At 33.9% G+C, this 21914-nt stretch overlaps 3 protein-coding genes across 4 annotated transcripts; all 3 read right to left on the bottom strand.

The window, feature by feature from the left end:
- Positions 1-82: 82 nt before the first annotated feature.
- LOC108194824 (protein FAR1-RELATED SEQUENCE 5-like) lies at positions 83-2819 on the bottom strand. Its single transcript, XM_017361760.2, has 5 exons — positions 2056-2819; positions 1563-1743; positions 1144-1373; positions 810-1050; positions 83-694 (listed from the first exon to the last, which is right to left on the bottom strand). The coding sequence occupies exons 1-5, from the start codon at positions 2817-2819 to the stop codon at positions 83-85; spliced, it is 2028 nt and encodes a 675-aa protein (XP_017217249.2).
- A 2114-nt stretch (positions 2820-4933) lies between these two features.
- Positions 4934-12415, bottom strand: LOC108196747 (uncharacterized). Of its 2 annotated transcripts, XM_017364171.2 has the most exons (6): positions 12015-12415; positions 8365-8805; positions 7616-7708; positions 6917-7056; positions 6725-6787; positions 4934-5548 (listed from the first exon to the last, which is right to left on the bottom strand). In XM_017364171.2, exons 1-6 carry the CDS (start codon positions 12372-12374, stop codon positions 5116-5118), a joined length of 1530 nt encoding a protein of 509 aa, XP_017219660.1. In that variant the 5' UTR covers positions 12375-12415; the 3' UTR covers positions 4934-5115. The 2 variants fall into 2 exon arrangements, with proteins under 2 accessions (XP_017219660.1, XP_017219661.1); XM_017364172.2 differs by lacking the exon at positions 6725-6787 and having other exon boundaries at positions 12015-12412.
- A 630-nt stretch (positions 12416-13045) lies between these two features.
- On the bottom strand, positions 13046-15069 carry LOC108194334 (nucleoside diphosphate kinase 1). The gene is made up of 4 exons (XM_017361286.2): positions 14867-15069; positions 14579-14627; positions 13445-13676; positions 13046-13365 (listed from the first exon to the last, which is right to left on the bottom strand). Exons 1-4 carry the CDS (start codon positions 14915-14917, stop codon positions 13251-13253), a joined length of 447 nt encoding a protein of 148 aa, XP_017216775.1. The 5' UTR covers positions 14918-15069; the 3' UTR covers positions 13046-13250.
- Between the last annotated feature and the right edge of the window lie 6845 nt (positions 15070-21914).

The following is a 21914-nucleotide window of genomic DNA, read 5'->3' as shown; positions in this document are numbered from 1 at the left end:
ACTAATCAACCTTAACAAACAAACACATTGATATTTTTCACAAACTAACTATCATATAATACTATGCATCTTCAATAACAAATCAAGATTGGTTGTCAGCTCTTGCATCTGTGCTTCCTGTCTTCTTCCTCGGACAAGTTCTTGAATCATGATTCGTGCCCGAGCATTCTTTACACCTTCGGATCCTTTTGTTCGCTTTGTTCAATGCTTTCTCTCTCTCACTAATAAGTCGTTTAAAATAATTTTCCTTATTCTTGCAAACATTCGGCACAAGTATACTTACATCTCCAACAGGCTGTTCACCAACCATGGCAGCAATATGATCTCTCTTACTAAAATCAGCACCATCTCCACCACAATTTTCAAGATCAGAACTAATCTGCTTTATGATTTTATGCACATAATCAAGCTTATCCATTTGAACTCCAGCCTTGTTAAGAGTTTGCCGAAAATCAAACCACAAATTAGTCAATTTCAATGACACTTGCTCCATTTTAAAAAAATCAGAAGATACCGAAACTGATTGAGATGAAGTCCTGCACTCTGCGATCTTCATCCACCGATTAAGCACAAGACTTCGAGGAAATTTTGTGACACCTATTTGCTTCAAACCACAAAACGCATGTCTACAAAGAATTCCACACATAACAAATTTTTTGCATGAACATACAGCATGTGTTTTGCTAACAGCTACCTGAAAAGACAAATTAACAACAAATTTAGATAATCTATATTATATTATACTACACAGAACACATTATCTTTAACTTACTACAGAGATGCAGGTTTTTAAGAAAGTTTTAACTTACTTTGAAAAGTTTATCTTTAACTTTCACGTCCTTTATATCCAATTGAGTTACACCATCAACCTCTTCACTCATCCTCTTAATTTGCATTTCCAAGCAAGACGCCAAAATCTCTTCTTGTACTTTGTAAAAGATTGTCCGTGTAAACAAGTCAGCAACATCATCTTCAAGAAACCATCTTGACAAAGTATTTGGTTTGCTTGAGTTAGACTCATGATCTAGCCGTTCAGTTTCATTCCGCTGCCTATGCATTGCACTCTCAAAACGTAACCGGAATTCACATAATGTATCACCTTGCCTGTGAAACTATCCAAAGAAGAAATTTTCACTTTCGGACCTTGAAGTAGTTCTCATCAAGCCAAACATAGGATTGTCCCTGAAATATGAAGGAATCCAAGATTTCCTTATTTCATACATATTTGCCAACCATTTATTATCTTCCGAATTAAATTCTTTTATCACTGATTGCCATCCATTTTCAAATTCTTCAATTTCCAAATTTGACGACCATATGTACTTTTTCATTTTTTCCATGAAATCTGTTTCTTTACACAATCGATTGCCAACCTGCAATTTTATAAAAAAAAATACATAAAACAGATGGCTACTATAATATGAACATAATTGAAATAAAATGTTACAAAAAACAGAAATAACTACCTAGATTGGAAATTTTTGCATAATATGCCACATACAAAGGCGATGTTTACTAGGAATCAAATCATTATCTCCACAAAATGAAACTGGCACAGCTACTTTCATTGCTGGACACTGATCAGTAATAAACACAACAGGATTTCGTCCCATAGCTTTGACAAATTGTTTAAAAGCCCAATTATAATGACAAATATCTTCTTTTGATAACAAACAAGCAGCAAATGTGAGACATCTATCATGTTTGTCAACACCAGTAAAAGGAGCAAAAATCATATTATACCTGCAAAACATAACACATAAAAACAGTAAACTACAAAATCACTTATATAAAAGGGTAGTATCACTAATATACATAGTGCATATCACTAAAGAACACACCACATATTACTAAAAAAGCCAGTAATAGACGATTGCTCCTAACTTAAACATATACATCATCAAATAAAAAGGAAATAGTATACATGAGTCTCTGTAATTATCTAGTGACCAGATGACATATTATATTACAATAGCAGATACACAGCATCAAAATGTTACAATAGCAGATACTACAATAGAATATTATAGTCTTTAATATTAAATATAAACTTACTTGTTTGTATCAAATGTGGCATCAAATGACACAGCATCACCATAAATTTCAAAGTTTCTCCTCCCAACTGGATCAGCCCAGAAAAGCATTGTTAAGTGACCCTCAGCATCAACTTCATGAGCAAAATAAAATGATTTGGATGTCTCCTGCATTACTCTAAACTTGTCAATCAACATCTGGCCATCCCTCTCTCCAACAAACTCTTTTAAATCCCTGTCAAAATTCCTAAAATCGCGTAATGTAGCACCAACATTAGCATAGCCACCAGTCATTTCCTTCACCAAACTAAACGTCTTGCTGCAACCAATATTAACCTTTGCAGCATCAAATACTATACTCCTCAAACCAACTGTCATCTCTCTACTAGCCCTCAGAAATTGCCTACCAGTTTCACTCGCCAACGTATGATTGTGAAGTTCTACAAAATTTAACACATAATATCTATTTTGACTCGTAATCTTAACAACAAATTTGGCTTTACATCCACATCTACGTGTTACAGTACGTCTTCCCCTAACTTCTTTAGCTACAACTTCATCTGAATTTCCAAACTTAACCTCATTAAAACCTTCTTTACTACAAACAAAGTGCTTCAATATTATCGTACCATCAGAATCTTTCTTTTCAGTTGCTTTTCGTACATCAAAACCACCCAATCTGCCATACTCCTTGTAAAACCGGTAAGCCTTTTCCAAACTATCAAAAACCTGATTACAAACTGGAGTATCAACTGCATCAACACAACTAGGTATATAATACCTCATACCACCAGGCGAAACAGTGTAATTGTCTACTGAACCATTACTTCCAGTTGAACAAACAGACGAGAAACTTCTACAACACTAATATTCGATGAATCACCACAACTTGATCCTGAACAATAACAATTAAGCACAAAATCAACAACTAAACACATCACAATTTTGAATAATTACTCACTAAAAACATATAAAACTGAATTACAACCTATATCATTATAAAATACATTACAATGACTAAATCACAAAATTGAATAACTGCCTAAATCATTACAAAACACATGACAAAATTGAATATCAAAAAGTACTAACCGCATCATATTTGCAACTCAACAAGGATGAAATCAGAAATCTAAATATGAATTATAAATCAAAAGCAACAAAAAACATATATCCGAACATAATATCGAACATAAATCGAAGAGATGTAGATATACAACAACGAACATCATAATCAAACATTAAAAGCAACTAAAATATAAAAATTAGCCGAAAAAACCGAATCTTTACCTTGATTCTTACTGATTTTAGATAAATCCGATACAATCATCTTCAATTCCAAATCGAGCTACGAGATGATGCAGTTTAATGACTAAATCACTGATTTCGAATGATGATTTCGTCGATAAGCTGATCAAGAGAAGCTGAAGTCGCCGGTTTAGAGAGAGAAGCTGCCGAGAAACAGTTGAAACCGTTGTAGAGAGAGAAAGTTCCAGCCGTTACGAGAATTAAAAACAAAATCCTTGTCTTTTTATATTTTATTAATTTTACTAAACGTACGGCTGTGATTAAAACTAAGGATCATTATTTTAGTGGCTAGGATTAGTTCCTAGTTTTTATTTTAGATGAGGTTTGTATTTGATCAACATCATATATATATATATATAGGGTCTTGCTCAAATGAGAACCCTTCTTATGGTGAGATATGAGATCTAATCTCAGCCACTCATTTAAATACATTATATTCATCTCTCACCATTCATTTAATATTTTAATATTTTATCATCTTCTAATTCAACTACCTATCACCTTCAACCACCGCTGACGACCACCACCACCTCCGGCAGCCACCAGAAAATCACCGCTGGCAAACATAAAATCACCACCGTAAAATATAAAATCACCACCAGAATACTAAAAATTATCGCCAGAAAACCAAAAATCAACGCCATAAAATTAAAATCACCACACTGCCACCATCTAAAAACCACCACCACCACCCACAAATCTGAAAAATCACCAAATACAAAATAAAATCACCATCGGAAAATCACTAATTTCAGACCACCACCACCACCATCTACAAACCCCCAAATATGAAAAATCATTAATTACAATCAATTGACCCCTCAATCTGAAAAATCACCAGCGTCGTTTTGATGTTTCCGGCGGCGGATATGGCACCGGAAAACTAGAGTGTTCGAGCTCCGTCCTTACACCTCCGACGATCTGGATGAGTTCACTCGATCTCGATGGCTTCGACGATCTGAACTCTTCGACTGGTGGAGGAGGCGACGTGGCTTGGGGGAGGAGCAGATCTGGTGTTGCGGCAGTGGTGGCCGGGGCTGTTGGTGCGTGGTTGTGGTGGCAACGACTGTGATGACGGGAGGAGATGACGAGATTGGATAAGAAAGGAGCGGAGAAGGAGGACAAGTGGGGCTGAGATGCGGGTGAGGAGGGCGACCAGTGGTGGCGGTGGGAGGTGGTGGAGGGGAGACAATCGAGAGAGATGAGGCAGTGGATGGGTTATAAAATATGGGGTTGTAATTTAATTGAGGGATAAAAATGTGTGGCTGAGATTAGATCTCATATCTCACATTACTTGGGGTTCTCATTTGAGCAAGACCATATATATATATATATATATATATATATATATATATATATATATATATATAGAGAGAGAGAGAGAGAGAGAGAGAGAGAGAGAGAGAGAGAGAGAGAGATATGAGAGTGGAGACTGCAGAGTAGCAAGTTCAGTGGTTGAATCCTCTGTCATCGGTTGATTGAGCAGGAGCAAAGTTAGGTCAGCATACCTTTGTTAGCTGCTGTTGTACCAGAAAGGATTTACAGAGAGAAACAAAAACTTGGAGACAGAACTTAGTGAGAGAAAAAGAAACTTCAGGAAAAGGCTTCCCTTTTTCATATCATAATTTGCATAATACAAATGACAATCGCGATCCATTGTTTATAATTTGTTACATTAGAGGACTTGGCATATGTACAAAATCACCAGCACATGTACAATACTTATGTCAATTTGACCAAAAAATATATAAGCTGCCCAAGTGATGTACTAAAGTTATTCAGGCCACCTTCTCTTTACTTCGGATTTGGTTCTAATTTCCTTGAGCTTTCCATCTAGACCATAATCCCTTTCCATAACAAGGTTGATTCCTTCATCTGAATACCAGCCAACTCCAATGCATAAATCTCCATCCTTGTTCACATCTACATAACTTGTTATGCCTCCAGGTAGCCAGAGAACCGTAACGTCCGCCATGTCTAACACCTCTTCCTCCCCGAAATATACTGGGTTGTCGGGTAGGTTCCTCTTCTTCAATGTTTCTGTACAAAGGTACACATAAGGGGTTGTACCTTCGGCTTCCTCTGCTATGGTCTCCTCGCCATAGATTGGTGTAGCACTCATCTCAAACACTTTCCAGAACCCAACTAGCTGTGATGGTTGTACTCTCTTCCTCTGAGAAAATGGCTTCAAATCAAACTCAATGGCACTGTAAAATTTACAAACAACTTATCAGTCATCTCTGATGTTGTATTTAGTAGGGGAGAATGGAATGGATAAAATAAACGGGAAGCAATGGAGGTAAGAGTGAAGATTTTAAAAAATATGAGTGAGAGCAAAATTTTTATGATAAAATTTGGGAGGAAGATGATAAGCATAGGGAAGATGGAGCATTCCTTTTCAAATTGGAAGGTTTGAGCTCTAAGATAAGTGGATAAGAATGGAATGAAGAAAGGAATGAATATTTTGAACATTTACACATAATATAGTTCAAAGTTTCATTCCATTCCTTCCATATTCATTCATCCAACCAAACACAAACATGACTTTGAAGAGCAGGAATGTAGGATTAATTCAAAACATATTCATGTTATGCAATCATGGTGCTATACTAAACACGCAAGGCAGGGAATGTGATCTTCAGAAAAGTGTAGCAACTAAACAACTAGAACATGGCAATTCCTAGATCTTTGCACCGGAGCAAATGGTTAACAGAAGGGTGACCTGTGTCCCTTTCTGAAGTACAAATAGAGATATAATCCTAAAACAATATACCATGTTTGCCACAGTTTATGAAAGAACCGCTAGAAAGTGCTCTACAGCTATCAAATATAAAAGTGGTAAAAACATGGAGCATAATCTTACAGTAAATTCATTCTTTACAAAGATTCAAGTTTATATGTTAAAACAAACTTGCTTGCTTGTGACATAATTTTTCAATAGCATGAATGGCAGCAATAAACATTTTCCAATCCTCGATTTTGTTATAAAGATTACAACAAACTGGTTAATAAACATCAAAGGACTATTTTCCACAATCCCCAGATATAGACCTGAGGGACTTGTAAAACAATAAGCAAATGCACCCAATCTGATTAAGGTCGTGCAAAGAAAATGGACAAACAAAAGACGACGGATGGCCTTGATTCAAACTAGTAAGATTTCTTTAGCAGAGAGAAAGGGCATGACGCAAATTGACTAACAAAATGTTGAATCAACCTGATGTTGGACAACCATGAGGATCACACTTGACTGATATATAACAATTACTTTTTACAGTTTCAACGTGACCAGAATCTAAGGGGCCACTACCCAAGATTGACTATCCATTTTCTTTAAAGCAAAATGGCAATTTTTATCACAAGATTTAGAGATATTGGAATACAGATTGGCCTCCAGTCTCCAAGACAAGACATACGCCATGTTCTCTATGCTCTTGCTCAGGGCTCTACAAATACACAATTAAGATATACATTGTTGGAGTCCAAATGCAACATGTGCAAGTAGAATACTACTTAACGGAGTAACAGCATATCAACATGAAGGATTTCACAATGAAAATGATAGGCAATTGTACCTGAGGTCTGGTAGATTTACAGGACTATCCCACTCTTCCTCGTAAACAGCAACCCTCATGATTTGGATGTCTGATCCCCCATTACTGAACTCTATGGTGTGAGCAATCCGTAGTCTTTTGTGACAACCTTTAACCAAGCACTAACCAAAGCAGCAGTGAGATTGTGCAACTCTTAATTCTTTATGAACTAACAAAAGGTATGTTTAGTAAGAACTTTTTATGCAGTTGGTAGTAACCTCTTCTAATAAGAAATATTGAAAGTCTATGAGTATATCAAAAATCAAGGTCTCTATATATACTTGAACTTCAATACATAAATTACTTGAGTTAATTTTTCTACAAATAAAGAACCAACATTATCAATGTGCATAAAAGCATCAGCACAAGCTGTTATGTAGTATGGTATGAAACTAACATAACACATTAACTAGTGATTCATCAAACTGTGATTTAGTGGTACAACTATCATCCCGTAGAAACTACCAAAAAGCAAAACTATATTAGGTTACTATTAGAAATGCTGTCTTTTGGTATTCGTACATTTAAGTTGATGTAATAATTTTGATGTCTTTCTTTTATTGGTTTGTTTTTAGGCATCAGGTAGTATTAAATGTCAATAAATAAATAATCCCAGACTTAATGTACAGATGCTATAAAGCAAATGTAAAATCAAGTTCATTAATAGAAGGAAGGACTTACTTGCTCAAACTTGAAAGTAGGAGATAGGAAGTACTCGGACTCACTAACTTCACCGACTGGTATGTTGACAGGACCTCTTGAATAAGATCCATCCTATAATATAAACAGGAAATATATTATTCAGCACAAGGAAATATTTTATTAGATCTCTACACAAGTACAAGTTCACAAATACCTAGCAATGCTATCATTCATGTGCCTTCAATAGTTCCACTATAATTTGAATGCAAATTTTACCGGAGACGAAGAGATACATTCAGTCTCAAATCTCTTCCTCACAAGTGACAACTCCTACTAGTAGGGAAAATAGTACCTCTCATAACTTACTATGTTGATATCCTTTTCTATTTATTTACTCAACGGAGGTAAGAATATGGTTCGACAAAATACCCCTTCCCATATGAAGTACATTTTCCAACAGTTATCAAATCACTGCATCAAGTAGACTGTAGACATATAAGTGAAGAAAATGTGTTTACACTTTCGCCACATTTATAACAAATTTACGAAAGAAATCACTTTTTTTTTGTTGACAATTTAGGCTTATATGCCTTACAAATGAGTATCTGTTCTAATACTTCTCCGATGAGCCAGAGTCGAACCCGGGTGTCCCGGGACAATATGAGGATAAACCCACCACTTGGGCTATCCAATCGTGCTCCAAAAGAAGATACTAGAACTATTGAACAATGTCTGTTATTGTCACTGATGCCTTAGAGATTAGGATAGAATAATCAACTCAATCTTACCTCAAAGAAAACAAGACCAGGTTCCATACTCATGACATCATCTTCCATCACATCACTTGTTTCAAAGTTAAACGACTCGTATTTTGGCAGTATATGATTTCCTGTATTTGCATCATATACTTTCTTCTGGGAGGAGCTATCTTCACGTACATATTTCTCTTTACTTCTGTTCTCAGTTCCCTTCAATTGATGATTCTCACCATATGGGTTCAAGGTCACCCAATTAACTCGCCTTTTGATCTGAGATTTCTGCTCCCCAGAAGTGCAGCCCACTGTCTCTATATGACAAAGAGTGTAGCAGTCAAATAAGTGCTCACCCTTTTTCCCCACATCAATTGGCTCCATTTCAGCAGTTATTGGTGAAAATATTGCTCCCACTCCCTTCCAAATTCCATTAAGGCTACTGGAAAATGTGTTCCATGCAGGCCGAATTACAGGTTCCTGGAAGAAACAAAACATTCTATTTCAGTAAACATCGAGAAAGCTCTTGTTTTCAGGATATTTGGTTTTAAAGGAGAGGGCATTTTCCATATATATAATCAATTGTAACATGTGTATTACAGAATATGACAAATGAACACTGCAAACAAATTCAAGCATCGGTCTAAACTATATCACTTACTTTACTATAACAAACAATTTCAGCTACGATGACTCTGTAGAGTATGCTATTATGATTTAACAAAGCTCAAAGCTACAATTTAACTACAAAAAAATACCAACAAAAACCCCCAGGGAGCGGCCTAGAGGTTATGAGGTGCATAGTAAACTGTTTGGAGAGTTTGAGGCTGGGAATTTACTTCCTGGAGAGGTGGACATTTGTTGGGGACCACCTCCTAGTGTCTCAAGTTACCTGGTGTTGGGTCTAGTAGGGTGGTCCGCAACCAGGTTTCGCTTGTAAAAAGGTTCCCCGTAAAAAAACAAGAAATAGTCATTAAAATAGTAAATGTCTCTTTTCCTGTCCCAACTTTCTTTAAAATTCGAACCAGAGACCATAGCTTTATTTTTCACACCCCTTTTCATCATCTTTCTGCGTCTCTCACTTCTCCTGCTCATTCCGTCTTCCTCTATCTTGGTCATCTTATTATTGACGCTCCACATGCTATCACTTCCCTTTGCCACTGAAGCTGCACAAAATGCTTCAACATAAATTCTGTATCGACCTGAAACCGAAGAAGAAGAATGATATCTAAGAACTAAAATTTGTTGATTTGAGTATTTCAAGGCTGCTGGCTGCACTGTATGGTGACTACAGCACTGGTTTGCTCTTGATAACAACCCTATACGATTTCCACCCCCTTCAAGCCCTATGCCTCACTACTCCAAATATAAGGTGCATGAGTCATTACATATTTTAAAAATATAATTGCTCACATCCACCATTATAAAAATGGCTATTTGGTGGTCACCAGAGAAGTGAACGAAACATCCAGTAAAATAATTGGGGGTAGTTCAACCTCATAAACAGAAGTAAATTACTGGCAGGTATTGCCTTCAACTTTCTACCAATTATTATGAACCTTTAGTAATGATCGAGAATGCCTCTGTAACATATGAACTAAGAAATCACCTTGGTAGTGCTGTCCATGCTGTGTTTCAATTTTAAAAAAGACACTAGGGAAGAGGTCTATACCGTGAACAAGTCAACTAGGAGAAGAAGCCAGTTTATGTCAATCCAAGCCGCAAGACTGATCATTAAAGGGTGTTCCAGTTCAGCAAGTATCAATTATCCAACAAACCTATTACCCTGCTTTTACATGTGAGATGTGGGGTCTAGGTTCCTAAAAACCAAGGTTTCCAAAATGTTTTTTCTTTTGGTCAAGTTCTCATGGAGAGGAGAATGTTTTGAATACAACTACTAAAGGTTCAACTCTTTAAGGAAGCTTTCACAGAAGGTAAAGAGAGAACCCAACTGAAAAAGTCACTGCCAAGTGAATACATAACCAGTTTTGCCTCTTCTGTTATACCAAGTTAACCAGTCATGCTTGGTGAAGGTAGTAAGAAAGTTAGGGATAGAAATATCAATAATAATTTGACCACTGAGCTATTACAGGAAATCGTAATTCACTATGAAATTTTCTTAATATTGGACTCCAGATGAAGTCTTCGAGTTTTTTTCTACCTGGCACCTTCTGGTGATTTCTTCCACTTTCTATTTTTACCCAATTCAATCTATGTTAAGAATTGGAATATATCCACTAGTCACAAAAGATTTCTGGTTGTTGTGTCGTATGTGTGTGCATGTATTACATGCGGTGTAGATTAACAAAGCATGGAAAAAAGCGTCAGGTTGTTAGATATCTCTACTCATGCAAAACAGAACCAAGTCCCAGTTTTCGTAGGCCTTAAAATGTCTAAAGGTCTGGTGAAAAAGAAATATAGGTAACGCGTGTATCTATATGCTCACATATTAGCATATACGTATGCACTAATAGATGTTTGAAAACATAATCTTATACATGCCATATACAGTTGTACTATAAACAGCAGAGGAGGCAGAAATTTTATTGCAGGGTGTTCGAAAACATAATCTTATACGTGCCATACACAGTTGTACTATAAACAGCAGAGTAGGCAGAAATTTTATTGGAGGGTACACCATAAATTGTGTTGGTATTAGATCTCGAACCACCAACAGTAATAATTTTTAGTAGTTAAGAGATACCATGCTTTTCAAAAAAGGCTATCCGCTATAAGCAGAGAGATTCAAATAAGATAATGCAATTAACCAATTCAGTCATTGAAATTCCATGATAACAGTGATGCAAAATGAATATTTTTATTTCAATTTTAGGGTGAGCTGAAGGGAACCCAGGTTACTACACGGCTCTGCTCCTGAATATATATGTTTCAAGTTGCACCATTTCTTTTTATATAGATACTGACAGAGCATACGAAAATCATGTCATAGACAACCTATAATAATAAAACTAGCAATCACTCATCAAAACAGAAAATTGAAATCACCTTATATCATCACCCTAAATATAAAACTACATATGGACTATATTTAGGACATAGTAGTACACTTTACATCTACTTATTTTTCCTAAATACCAGATAGCACACACATTACATCCACACTTTCTCATATTACAAGCAACCTTAAACAAGAAAAACAAATAATGACCCGTAAATTACCATACCATCCGAATCCGTGTCAACTACCTTCCAAAAAAAACCATCAACTCACAAACACAATTAAACCTAAAAAACATCTCTACGTCCAACGCTCGTCCTCAACTATACATTGTCTACATTGCCACACAACTTAACACGCACAAAACTACACACACACACTATGCTTACACTTCAAATATCCAAACCATAACATACTATACCACCATTCCTAGTAATTCATCCATTTGCATTTTTTCACCAACTCCATGAATACAAATATATAACAAGACATAATATTTTTCCCTAATTCTTTTATTTTCCCCGAATTTCAATTCACTAAACAATTAACACAATGTTCCTACTAAAATGAACACTTAACACCAAACCACACAACCACAATACTACATTCCTAACAAAATAAACATAATCATTCTTATCCACCATAAAGCCAAATAAGTCCCCGCATCAAAAGACAATCACAAAACACGAAACAAACAATTAACACAACAAACCGAAACACGAAACACAACCTGAGTCTGCAAAACAGTCTCAACCTCCATCAAAACCGAGCCAGACACCATAACCTTCCCACTCCCCCCACTCTTCTTGGCCACTTTCCTCACTCTCCTCTCCCTCTTCTTCTTCCTAATCCTCCCATCTCTCCCCTTGTCCGTATCGATATCGACACTCCAGACGTTATCCTTGCCCCTGGCGTTCAATCTGTCAGTGCCCTTAGGGGTCCGATTGGCGCACGAAATGCATCGGAGTGAGTGGTTAATTGGAGTGAAATTGAGGTGGGGCGGTGAGAATTGGGGAGGGAGGAACCCTAGAAAGTGGGGCCTTAAGGGGTTTAGAGGGGAGTTGCAGATATGTGTACATGCTGATTGCATTGCTTACAGGAATGTAAATTGTGTAATCTGTGATACTGCCTTCACAATTTATGTTTTGGGTCTGCGGCATGTAAAATTTTCGTTTTGTTTTCGTGTCGTGTTTTTTTAATATGAAAAATTGTCCGCTCGGTGTAAAATATAAGGATGAAAATGGACATCGAATTATTTTATTTTTAATATTTGCAAGTTTATATTTTGGAGTGTTATTCAATTTTTTATATTTTAAAATCTTTATTTTGATTATATATTTGGATAGATTGAAGGAGTAAAAATCAGAAATATTAAATAAAAAAAATAGTAGACTTTAATGATAATTCTTCTTCTAAAATTTTTATATCAATATAAGCTTATATTCTCTATAATTATTTCTGGTTGTCAAGATTTCTAAGAACAAATGCCAGAGGAGGAGGGAAATAATCATTATAACTTTAAATAATCTGCTTATGTTAAACAATGTTATATCTTGTTGGCGACATTGACAATTAAAATGATATCATAACTCGTCTTGAGTTTGAGTGCATTCCCTCTAATTTAATTATATGTTCATGTGTGCAGGCTGTTTCAAACTTGCAGATATATGTATGAGATAATGCACTTGATTTATCTCCGGAGTCTAACATACACAGACTCGTATGAATATATGAAGTATCTACATGCTAGAGTGCTCCAACTTGAAAAAGCAAGGGAAAATATGGTTTATACCACTGTTAAAACTTTCACACAAGAAAATACAGATTAGACCCTTTCAGGTACTATCCCATTTATTACTAGGATCCTCCATGGGGAATTATAAGATTCAGGGACTCAAATGTTTATCTTTGCTAGGGAGGGAAAAGGGAACTAAAGCGATGGTCTGATGGCTTAACACGATCCACTTTACTCATAGACCCAAGAGCGGATGCAGCTTTGCCATTCTGCAATGCCTTCTGGGAACCACAGGGCAATTTCTTTCTTTGCACTCTCAACAGCATCACTGCCATGAATGACGTTCCTGCGGATTTATACAAATATGCTTGATTATGTTTCATGATGCGTGATATAAATAGGAGCTAAAAGAAATGATGTCCTACCTGCCCATGTCAATGGCAAAATCACCACGGATAGTGCCAGGAGCAGACTCGCAAGGATTTGTTGCACCAATAAGCTTTCGACCTGTTGTGACTACATTCTTGCCCTCCCAAACCATGGCAACAACAGGACCAGACACAATGTAGTTGACCAATTTCTGGAAGAAGGGTTTTGTAGAGAGATCCGCGTAGTGCTTCTCAGCTAAAGATTTATCCACGGTAAGGAGCTTCATACCTGGTTTTGTTACATAATTTTCGTTGTTCAATTGCAAAGTAACCCTTTAAACAATCAGCTTGAACACAGAAATGCAACTCAGCAGAAGGAAAAACATAGATATGGGCCATATGGCCTATGAGCGTCACATGTCAATATAGAAAATATAATAATGATATTCAGCATGAGTAGCTGCACAATATCATCCTTTGTGTACCTGAGAATTATGACATCAAACTTAGAAAAATCTAATCAGGATACAGTGGCGGAGCCAGGGGGTAGATATCCATTAGTTAAGATATTGAAGGCATCTCAATAATTTTCATTGGAGTTGTCTGTATGCAACTGGAGACCTCCATGGTAACCTAACTTTATAAAGGAACACTGGAACAACGAAAGATCCCATCTTATTTCCTATATTTCTTGGCTGAAACTATTAATTTGTCACTCTTAAACTTAGATAGAATTAAAGACTTGATAGCGCATAACAAAAGAAAAACAGAGCAAAAAGTGATTGTAATTTTGACAAGAGTGAATTCGACATTCTCTAACCTATCATACATGATGAATACCAGTAATTACATCCACTAGATAGGCATAACCCCCACCCCCCACTGGAACCGAGTATACATCAAAGTTAATCTACAAGAATTTTGGGAAATAGCTTATTCCAGAAGAGGAGAGGCGCGGGACTAGCAGGCAAGTCACAATTACAAATCTCTATTCCTTTTAGAATGTTAAAAAGCATTATGACTTTCATAATATTTGAAGACAAACTAAAATTGTTTAACGTGATTAGTTTGCAATGGGTTATGACCATGAAACTATCAGATCGGATATTAACAAAAATTATTTGAACATACGAAAAATCAGTACTAGCTATGCTATCAGCTGCAGAGTGGTAAATATTGCTATAAAGGTACCTTTCAAAATGAAACCCCTCCTCTCAAATCTGCCGATGATTTCGCCAACCTGGTATAACAATATAACATAAGATAAACTCTTGAAATTTTGAACTAAACAAGATTGTGTTTACAAGCTCAAAAATCAATACATAACTACGGAACATTCGCCATTAAAACTAACATTACAGATTGTAAAGCAAAATTGATCTATATAGAAAGACCATCTTATAATCCTCTATCAACAACAAGCAAACATAATTAATAAAGACACGGATTAAAGAAATGCATCATTAAATAGAAACTAACCAGGCCTCTCTGAACACCATCAGGCTTGATCATGATATACGTTTGTTCCATCTTTGATAAAAATATAAATTTGGCCTAATCAGTAATTTTGTTTTCTTGGTTTGTTGATCAGTGAATGAGTGATAGATTAACTTATATATGTGGGCAAGTCTTTGGTGTCTAATCGGTGTAAAACGTGTCAGTTGTTGAATGCAATCAACAATAACTAACTTGTTCTTATTCTCTGCATGAGTTGAGAGACCAAACTTATGTCCGAATGTTACGGGATAAGCTAAAAAAACAATGAACATTTATATATAAATATATTTAGCCACCTCACAAGGAATATGTGTACAGATATATAAAAAAAAGAGTAAATCACACTTTGCACCATTATCTTTAGGTCGTTTTGCGATTTGGTCTCATTGTTTAAAACTTTGCAGTTTGCACTCATAAGTTTTTAATCTGTTACGTTTTGCATCCACTTAACACTTTTCATCCAAACCACCGTTAGGTCTAACGGAAGGGAGGGGCAGTTTGGGAAAAATCTGCATGGGGTTTAATTAAATGCAGGTTTAACGAAAAAAAGTCTATTTTAACGAAAAATAAAATAAATAGTAAAACATATTTTATAAAATAACAAATAAATATTATAAATCATTGCCAAGGATTATAAAAATTTTATAAAATATATTTTAATATTTATTTTATTTTGAATATAGAGATATGTTAGAAAAATATGTGATCTTTCAGAACTCAATAAGAGTTTTCCAGAAACCACATTTAAAGCTATATCTGGGGCTTCTGTTAGTGCTAATGTTTCTACAGCTCGAACTGGAAACCAGTGTGCATTGTTCGCTACTAATGCCCTAGAGCCTGCTATTTCATTTGAAAGCACCTCTTCATTTGCTGCAAATCCCTTGCAACGAATGCAACATGTGCCACGTTTAAGAATTTTATAAAATATATTTTAATATTTATTTTATTTTGAATATAGAGATATGTAAGAATAATACGTGTTTTTTCGTTAAAATAGACTTTGAACATTTAATAAATTTGTTTGGTTATATATATATTTTTTAAATATATGTATTTAATAGATTTTAAATATAGGGATATGTAAGAACACATATCTCTATATTCAAAATAAAATAAATATCAAAATATATTTTATTAAATTATTATAATCCTTGGCAGTGATTTATAATATTTATGTGTTATTTTATAAAATATGTTTTACTATTTATTTTATTTTTCGTTAAAATAGACTTTTTTTTCGTTAAACCTGCATTTAATTAAACCCCATGCAGATTTTTCCCAAACTGTCCCTCCCTTATGTTAGACTTAACGGTGGTTTAGATGGAAAGTGTTAAGTGGGTGCAAAGCGTTACAGATTAAAAACTTATGAGTGCAACCTGCAAAGTTTTAAATAATGAGACCAAATCGCAAAACGACCCGTAGATAGTGGTGCAAAGTGTGATTTACTCATTAAAAATTTGGAAATGTTGTGCTCAAATCGTTGGTTAAAATCAATATATCAATATAAAGGAGAAGCGAGCGGCGTGTAGGTGGCGCATGTTAGATAGCTCTGTTTTATGTTTTTAATTTTTTGGAATTTTTGGATGAAAAATATCAAAAATAAAAACTATTTTTTTAGTTTCGGATATACCGGAAGAAAGTCTCAAATTATATTTTAATTTTAAAAATATCAAATAAAAATTCTCAAATTATGTTTTAATTTTAAAAATATCACAAATAAAAATTATCTTTTTTAGTTTCGGATATACCGAAGGAAAGTTTCAAAACTACCTTTTTCAATATATCAAAAATAAAAACCACCTACCTTGATAATATCAAATCAGAATTTCTTTTCAATTATTTTGATACCGAAAAAGGCTTACTTTTTTTCCAAGACTATGATCATATTTTTGGAAAATGTGTATTACTAAAACTGAAAATATTTTTAATAAACTAGGTTTTTCCTCCAATTAACTCCTATAAATTAAGGTTAGACATCATAAAATTTAACATAAACAAATTGCCTATTTATCTTCTCCATCTAATACAATAATAAGTCACACTATGCTATATGTTTTGAATGACGATAGAGATGATTGACTGATACGAGTAAGGGTTTGTCGAATGTTGGAGTTGACAAATCCAAATATGGGAGAAATAGTCTTAACATGATATTGATGGATGAAAAGGTCAAGAAATTAACTTTTAGTGATATATGTTTGTCGGTTATTCTTTTATAATATTTGTTTTGTTCATCGGACATGTTTGTTATTGTTAATTTTTATATGGTTTACTTTGTATATAGAAAAATATTATTCATGCAACACTTCGACGATATCTGTTTGCTCGGTTCAAGCACCTTTTAAGCTGGTTATTCTTTTATAATATTTGTTTTGTTCATCGGACATGTTTGTTGTTGTTAATTTTTATATGGTTTACTTTGTATACAGGAAAATATTATTCATGCAACACTTCGACGATTTGCTCGATTCAATTACCTATCAAGTGAAGGTTGTTTAAACAATATTAAAAAAATAAAGGTTATTGCAATCAAAGGTAGTTATAGACCGCTATTTCATGGATTTAAATTGATGTTTCCGCGGACAACCAATCCAAAAAAATTGGAGGACTTATATAATATACCCCTGTATGAATTTGAGTTCATACGTCCAAACACGGAAAATGTCCGTATTAAGGACAAGGATAATGATATCCTCTTCGGCATTTTTTACTTTTACAAATATTAATTTTGAATCATTAATATAATTTTTATAGGCTGCCGCAACGCTCGGCTTCTCAACTAGTTGGATATATAATACAATAAATGAAAATTACTTAAAATATATAAAAAAATATATACTTCGACTAGGTGTTTTACTTGGTTTACAATAATATATTATCATAATACGATACATCCTCTTGTTCGATCCATACCTATAATGGAAACCGAGTGCGGCAAATTTACGCCCACTTCACCCTTCATTACAATTATTCCTTGTGTGTAATCCCAAAATTCATGTGTAGCTAAAATAGGTCCCATCATAGATTCAGTAGCGGTTCCCGACAGGGGGGAATGGGGTCAGTTGATTCCCTTGAAATTTTGTTTTTAATTTTATATTCTCCAATGATGCATATATTTAAATTGATCTTCATAAAATTTTAAAAAAATAATTAGTGTTGCACTAATTTTTTTAGTGAAAAAGGAGTATAATAACTAGTCTTGTACTAGTTTTTCTGAGTAAAGAACAATATTAGATTTTGAGGAAAAAAAAATCAAACTACTAGTATTATAGATAATGTTGTGCAACGGTTAAAAATTACATAATCTGAATATTAGAATTTTGTTTTTTGTGTTATCATTTTGATATTGAACATTCTGATTAACAGATCTTTGACCTTTTGGTATATACAGAGAAGACTCTCTTACATTAGTTCCACCCAACATCTGATCACCTCCCCACGGCCACTACCACTTCCACGGGGGCCACTACCACTTCCACATGGACCATCACTTCCTCCCGGCCCATGCCTCTGCAACGGAATATCTTCATATACATATCCCGCCTGAAGGATATCAAAAACAAGCTCGTACCGAATCCAACCAACACTTTCCCCTTCTACTTCAACTCCCCAATCTCTATAAGAATTTTGTATTTTAAAACATCTTCTTATTCGATCCATACCTACAATGGAAATCGAGTGTGGCATATCTAAATACACATGACCTTCCATTTCAATTATTCCACCCCTGTAATCCTGAAATTTAGGTGTAGCAAACACAGTGCCCATCATAGTTACACCATACCGCAGAGCGGTATACGCAACCTATTTCGTTAAGGGCATATACACATTCAAGAAAGATCTAAGTATCCTATAATGGTATAAATACATCCTAGGAACATTGGGGGACGAATTGGAGGATTAAGGTTCCTAACATCAGTAAATTCATAATCTACCTCATACATTAGTCCATTTTTTTTGACATATTTTAAAACAAACTCAGAGAAAATACCACAACAACCAAATCTATCAAATGCTACATTCCCATCCAAGTCTCTAACAGCTCCCTCAGGGGAATTACGAAAAACATTATCAATTAAATTTTGAGTTGCCAAAATTATTCGAACCCCATTTGTGCGGGTAGTAGGCACAGCACCAACACAAAAACTACCGGCGATAATCTAGCAAATATCTGAGGTAATTAAGCCCATCAATAATCATGAATAATTAAAAGCCCAATTAGTACATAAAAACAATCAGATCCGATCAATTAAGCCCACCTAGTAAATAAAACAATCACATCCGCTCAATTAAATCCACCCAATTATTAGTGTTAATTAAATAGTTATATGACTTAATTAAACAGTTATACAGTGTAACAAGGATAAAAAATTTTTTTACCCCCGTTTGATATTTAACTTAATTTTGCAGTGCGAGACATCTTTCTAACCAATCAAATACCTAAACATCCATGTCCAACCACAATGTATAAATGTGAGTTGCTAAAAAATATAATAAAAATTTCATTGAGTTATTTATGTTGTGCAACGGTAAAAAATTACATAATATGATTATTAAAATTTTGTTTTTTGTGTTATCATTTGGTATTGAGCATTCTAATTAAGGTGAACATGACTTGTTTATGTTGTGAAACAGTAAAGGATTACATAAAATATGCATATTAAATTTTATTTTGTGTGTTATCATTTTGGTATTAAAAAAGTTACTAATATAAAAATGGTTTTAGAGTTGATTTTAGGGGAATTATCTTGTATACTGTTTTTTCAATCTTATTTTCAAAAATACTACATTCGCCAATCTTATTTTCAAAAGTACTACCTTCTCTAAAATATTTTCAAAAATACTATCTTTATTAAGGAAAGATCTGAGTACGTAATATAGATACATTCTAGGAAGATTGAGAGGAAGAATCGGAGGCGAATTGGAGGATCAAGGTTCCTAAATCTAGTATATTCATAATGTATCTCATGCATTAGTCCAAAACAAACTCAGGTAGCATACCGCAAGAACCAAACACATCAAATATTGCATTCACATTCAAGCCCACTTAATACATAAAACAATCAGAAATTAAGCCGGTCATTAAGCCCATAATTGATTATCGAGATAATAATCAATATTAACAATAATCCGAATTATTAGTGTTAATTAAACAGTTATACGGTCCGAGTTATTAGTGTTAATTAAACAGTTATATAGTGTAAAAAGGATAAAAAAAAATTACCTGCAATTTGATATTTTACTTGATCTTGTAGCGCGGGGAATCTTTCGAGCCAATAGAATACCTCAACATCCATGAATCTCCTAAGATCAAACTCCAACTTAACACACTATAATGATATAGAGTAATATATTTTGTTTCAAATTTTATCCTATCCTATCTAATCATTAGGTAACTAATATAGTTAATACCATAAGTTCATAACATCATCCCAATCACAGGATCCAACTTGTTTGCAGGTTTACCAACACGAGCAACCGAAACCTTCCAAAAGAAGCATTCATCAAGTTATATTCCTTCCATAAATCTAGTGGTTTCACTTCCTGTGCATCCATATTAGTCTTCACTTCTAATGCATCAATATCAGGCTTCATAAAGAAACAACAAGACATTAGTCGTGCAAACTACAAAGAATACATGAATTTTCATAGAATGAGATTATCATACAGAGAACACCATTTGATTACATATAGATCAAGTATAGGCATATAACCGGCATACTAATTCCAATCTATGTATTAACAAGCTAAAGATGAATGTATGTAATACTGACAAGTGACAAGTAATGCACGACATGCTACATTAGTTAATTACATGATTTATGAAGGAAACAATCAGAAAACCTCAGTCAATACAGTAATCTATTTCGAAATAATATCCAGAAGTATTCTTCAATGGTCAAAAATAACATAACCAACATATAGATTACATTTGTATGTGTTACATAACAAGAAAAATAAGAATATATCTATCAAGTATGGTATAGACCAGTCAAATTTAATATATTTATATAAATATATAATAATTTATAATAAAAAAATAAATTAAAAAGGAGTTGTTATCGTAATTTAGTATGATAAATTTTGGTTATAGTTTAGCGAGATAATAAAATTATATCTAATAATTTAATATGTGTATAACACTATTTATTTATTATTTTTAATAATAAAAAATTCGGGATAACCGTTGAACCCAGGGTTATAGTGTAGAATACACCTTAATTTAAGCACATTATTATTGTTATCGGGATAAATATCAATGTCATCACTCGTTTGGTTCAAATATATCAAATTACTCACTCATTTGAAAATTGACTCAATTTAGTCGCTCACTTGTAGTTTTGTATCAAAAATATCACTCCATTGTTAGGCGAAATTCTTAAAAATATTATATATTGAGTTTTTCACATTTTTAATAAATGATATTACATCCAAATGAAAGATTCTGAGTTCTAATATTTTTGATAATATTTTTAGATTTTTAAAATTTTATAAACTATTTATTTTTAATTCTTTGATTATTTTATTTGATTTAAATAAAAATAAATATTAGATAAATTTTTAAAAATTTAAAAATATTATCTAAAATATTAGAACTCAGAATGTTTCTTATATGCAATATTATTTATAAAAAATTTGAGAAACTCAATATATAATAATTTTAAAAATTTTGACTAACGATGAAGTGATATTTTTGATACAAAATTAGAAATGAGTGAATAAATTGAGTCAATTTTCAAATAAGTAAATAATTTAATATATTTGAACCAAACGAGTGATTTATTTTGTTATCCCCGTGGAAAATATTTTGCTTAGCAAGTACATCATACTATACTGGGTACTTTTCGCTCTGTTTGGTCTTTCACTTGTTCTTCGACATCTTATTATACTCCTCCTCCTCCTCCCTCTCTCTCTCTCTTATTGGCGGATACTGTACTAATACTAAATCTCTCTACTGATTCACACACTCACACACAGATTCTTTGTTCTTCTTATGCTACAACTTATGTTATTGTGTCTGTTCTCCAGC

The sequence above is a fragment of the Daucus carota genome, chromosome 7, assembly GCF_001625215.2.
Source record: "Daucus carota subsp. sativus chromosome 7, DH1 v3.0, whole genome shotgun sequence".
NCBI lineage: Eukaryota > Viridiplantae > Streptophyta > Magnoliopsida > Apiales > Apiaceae > Daucus > Daucus carota.
This window is presented reverse-complemented; position numbering and strand designations above follow the sequence as displayed.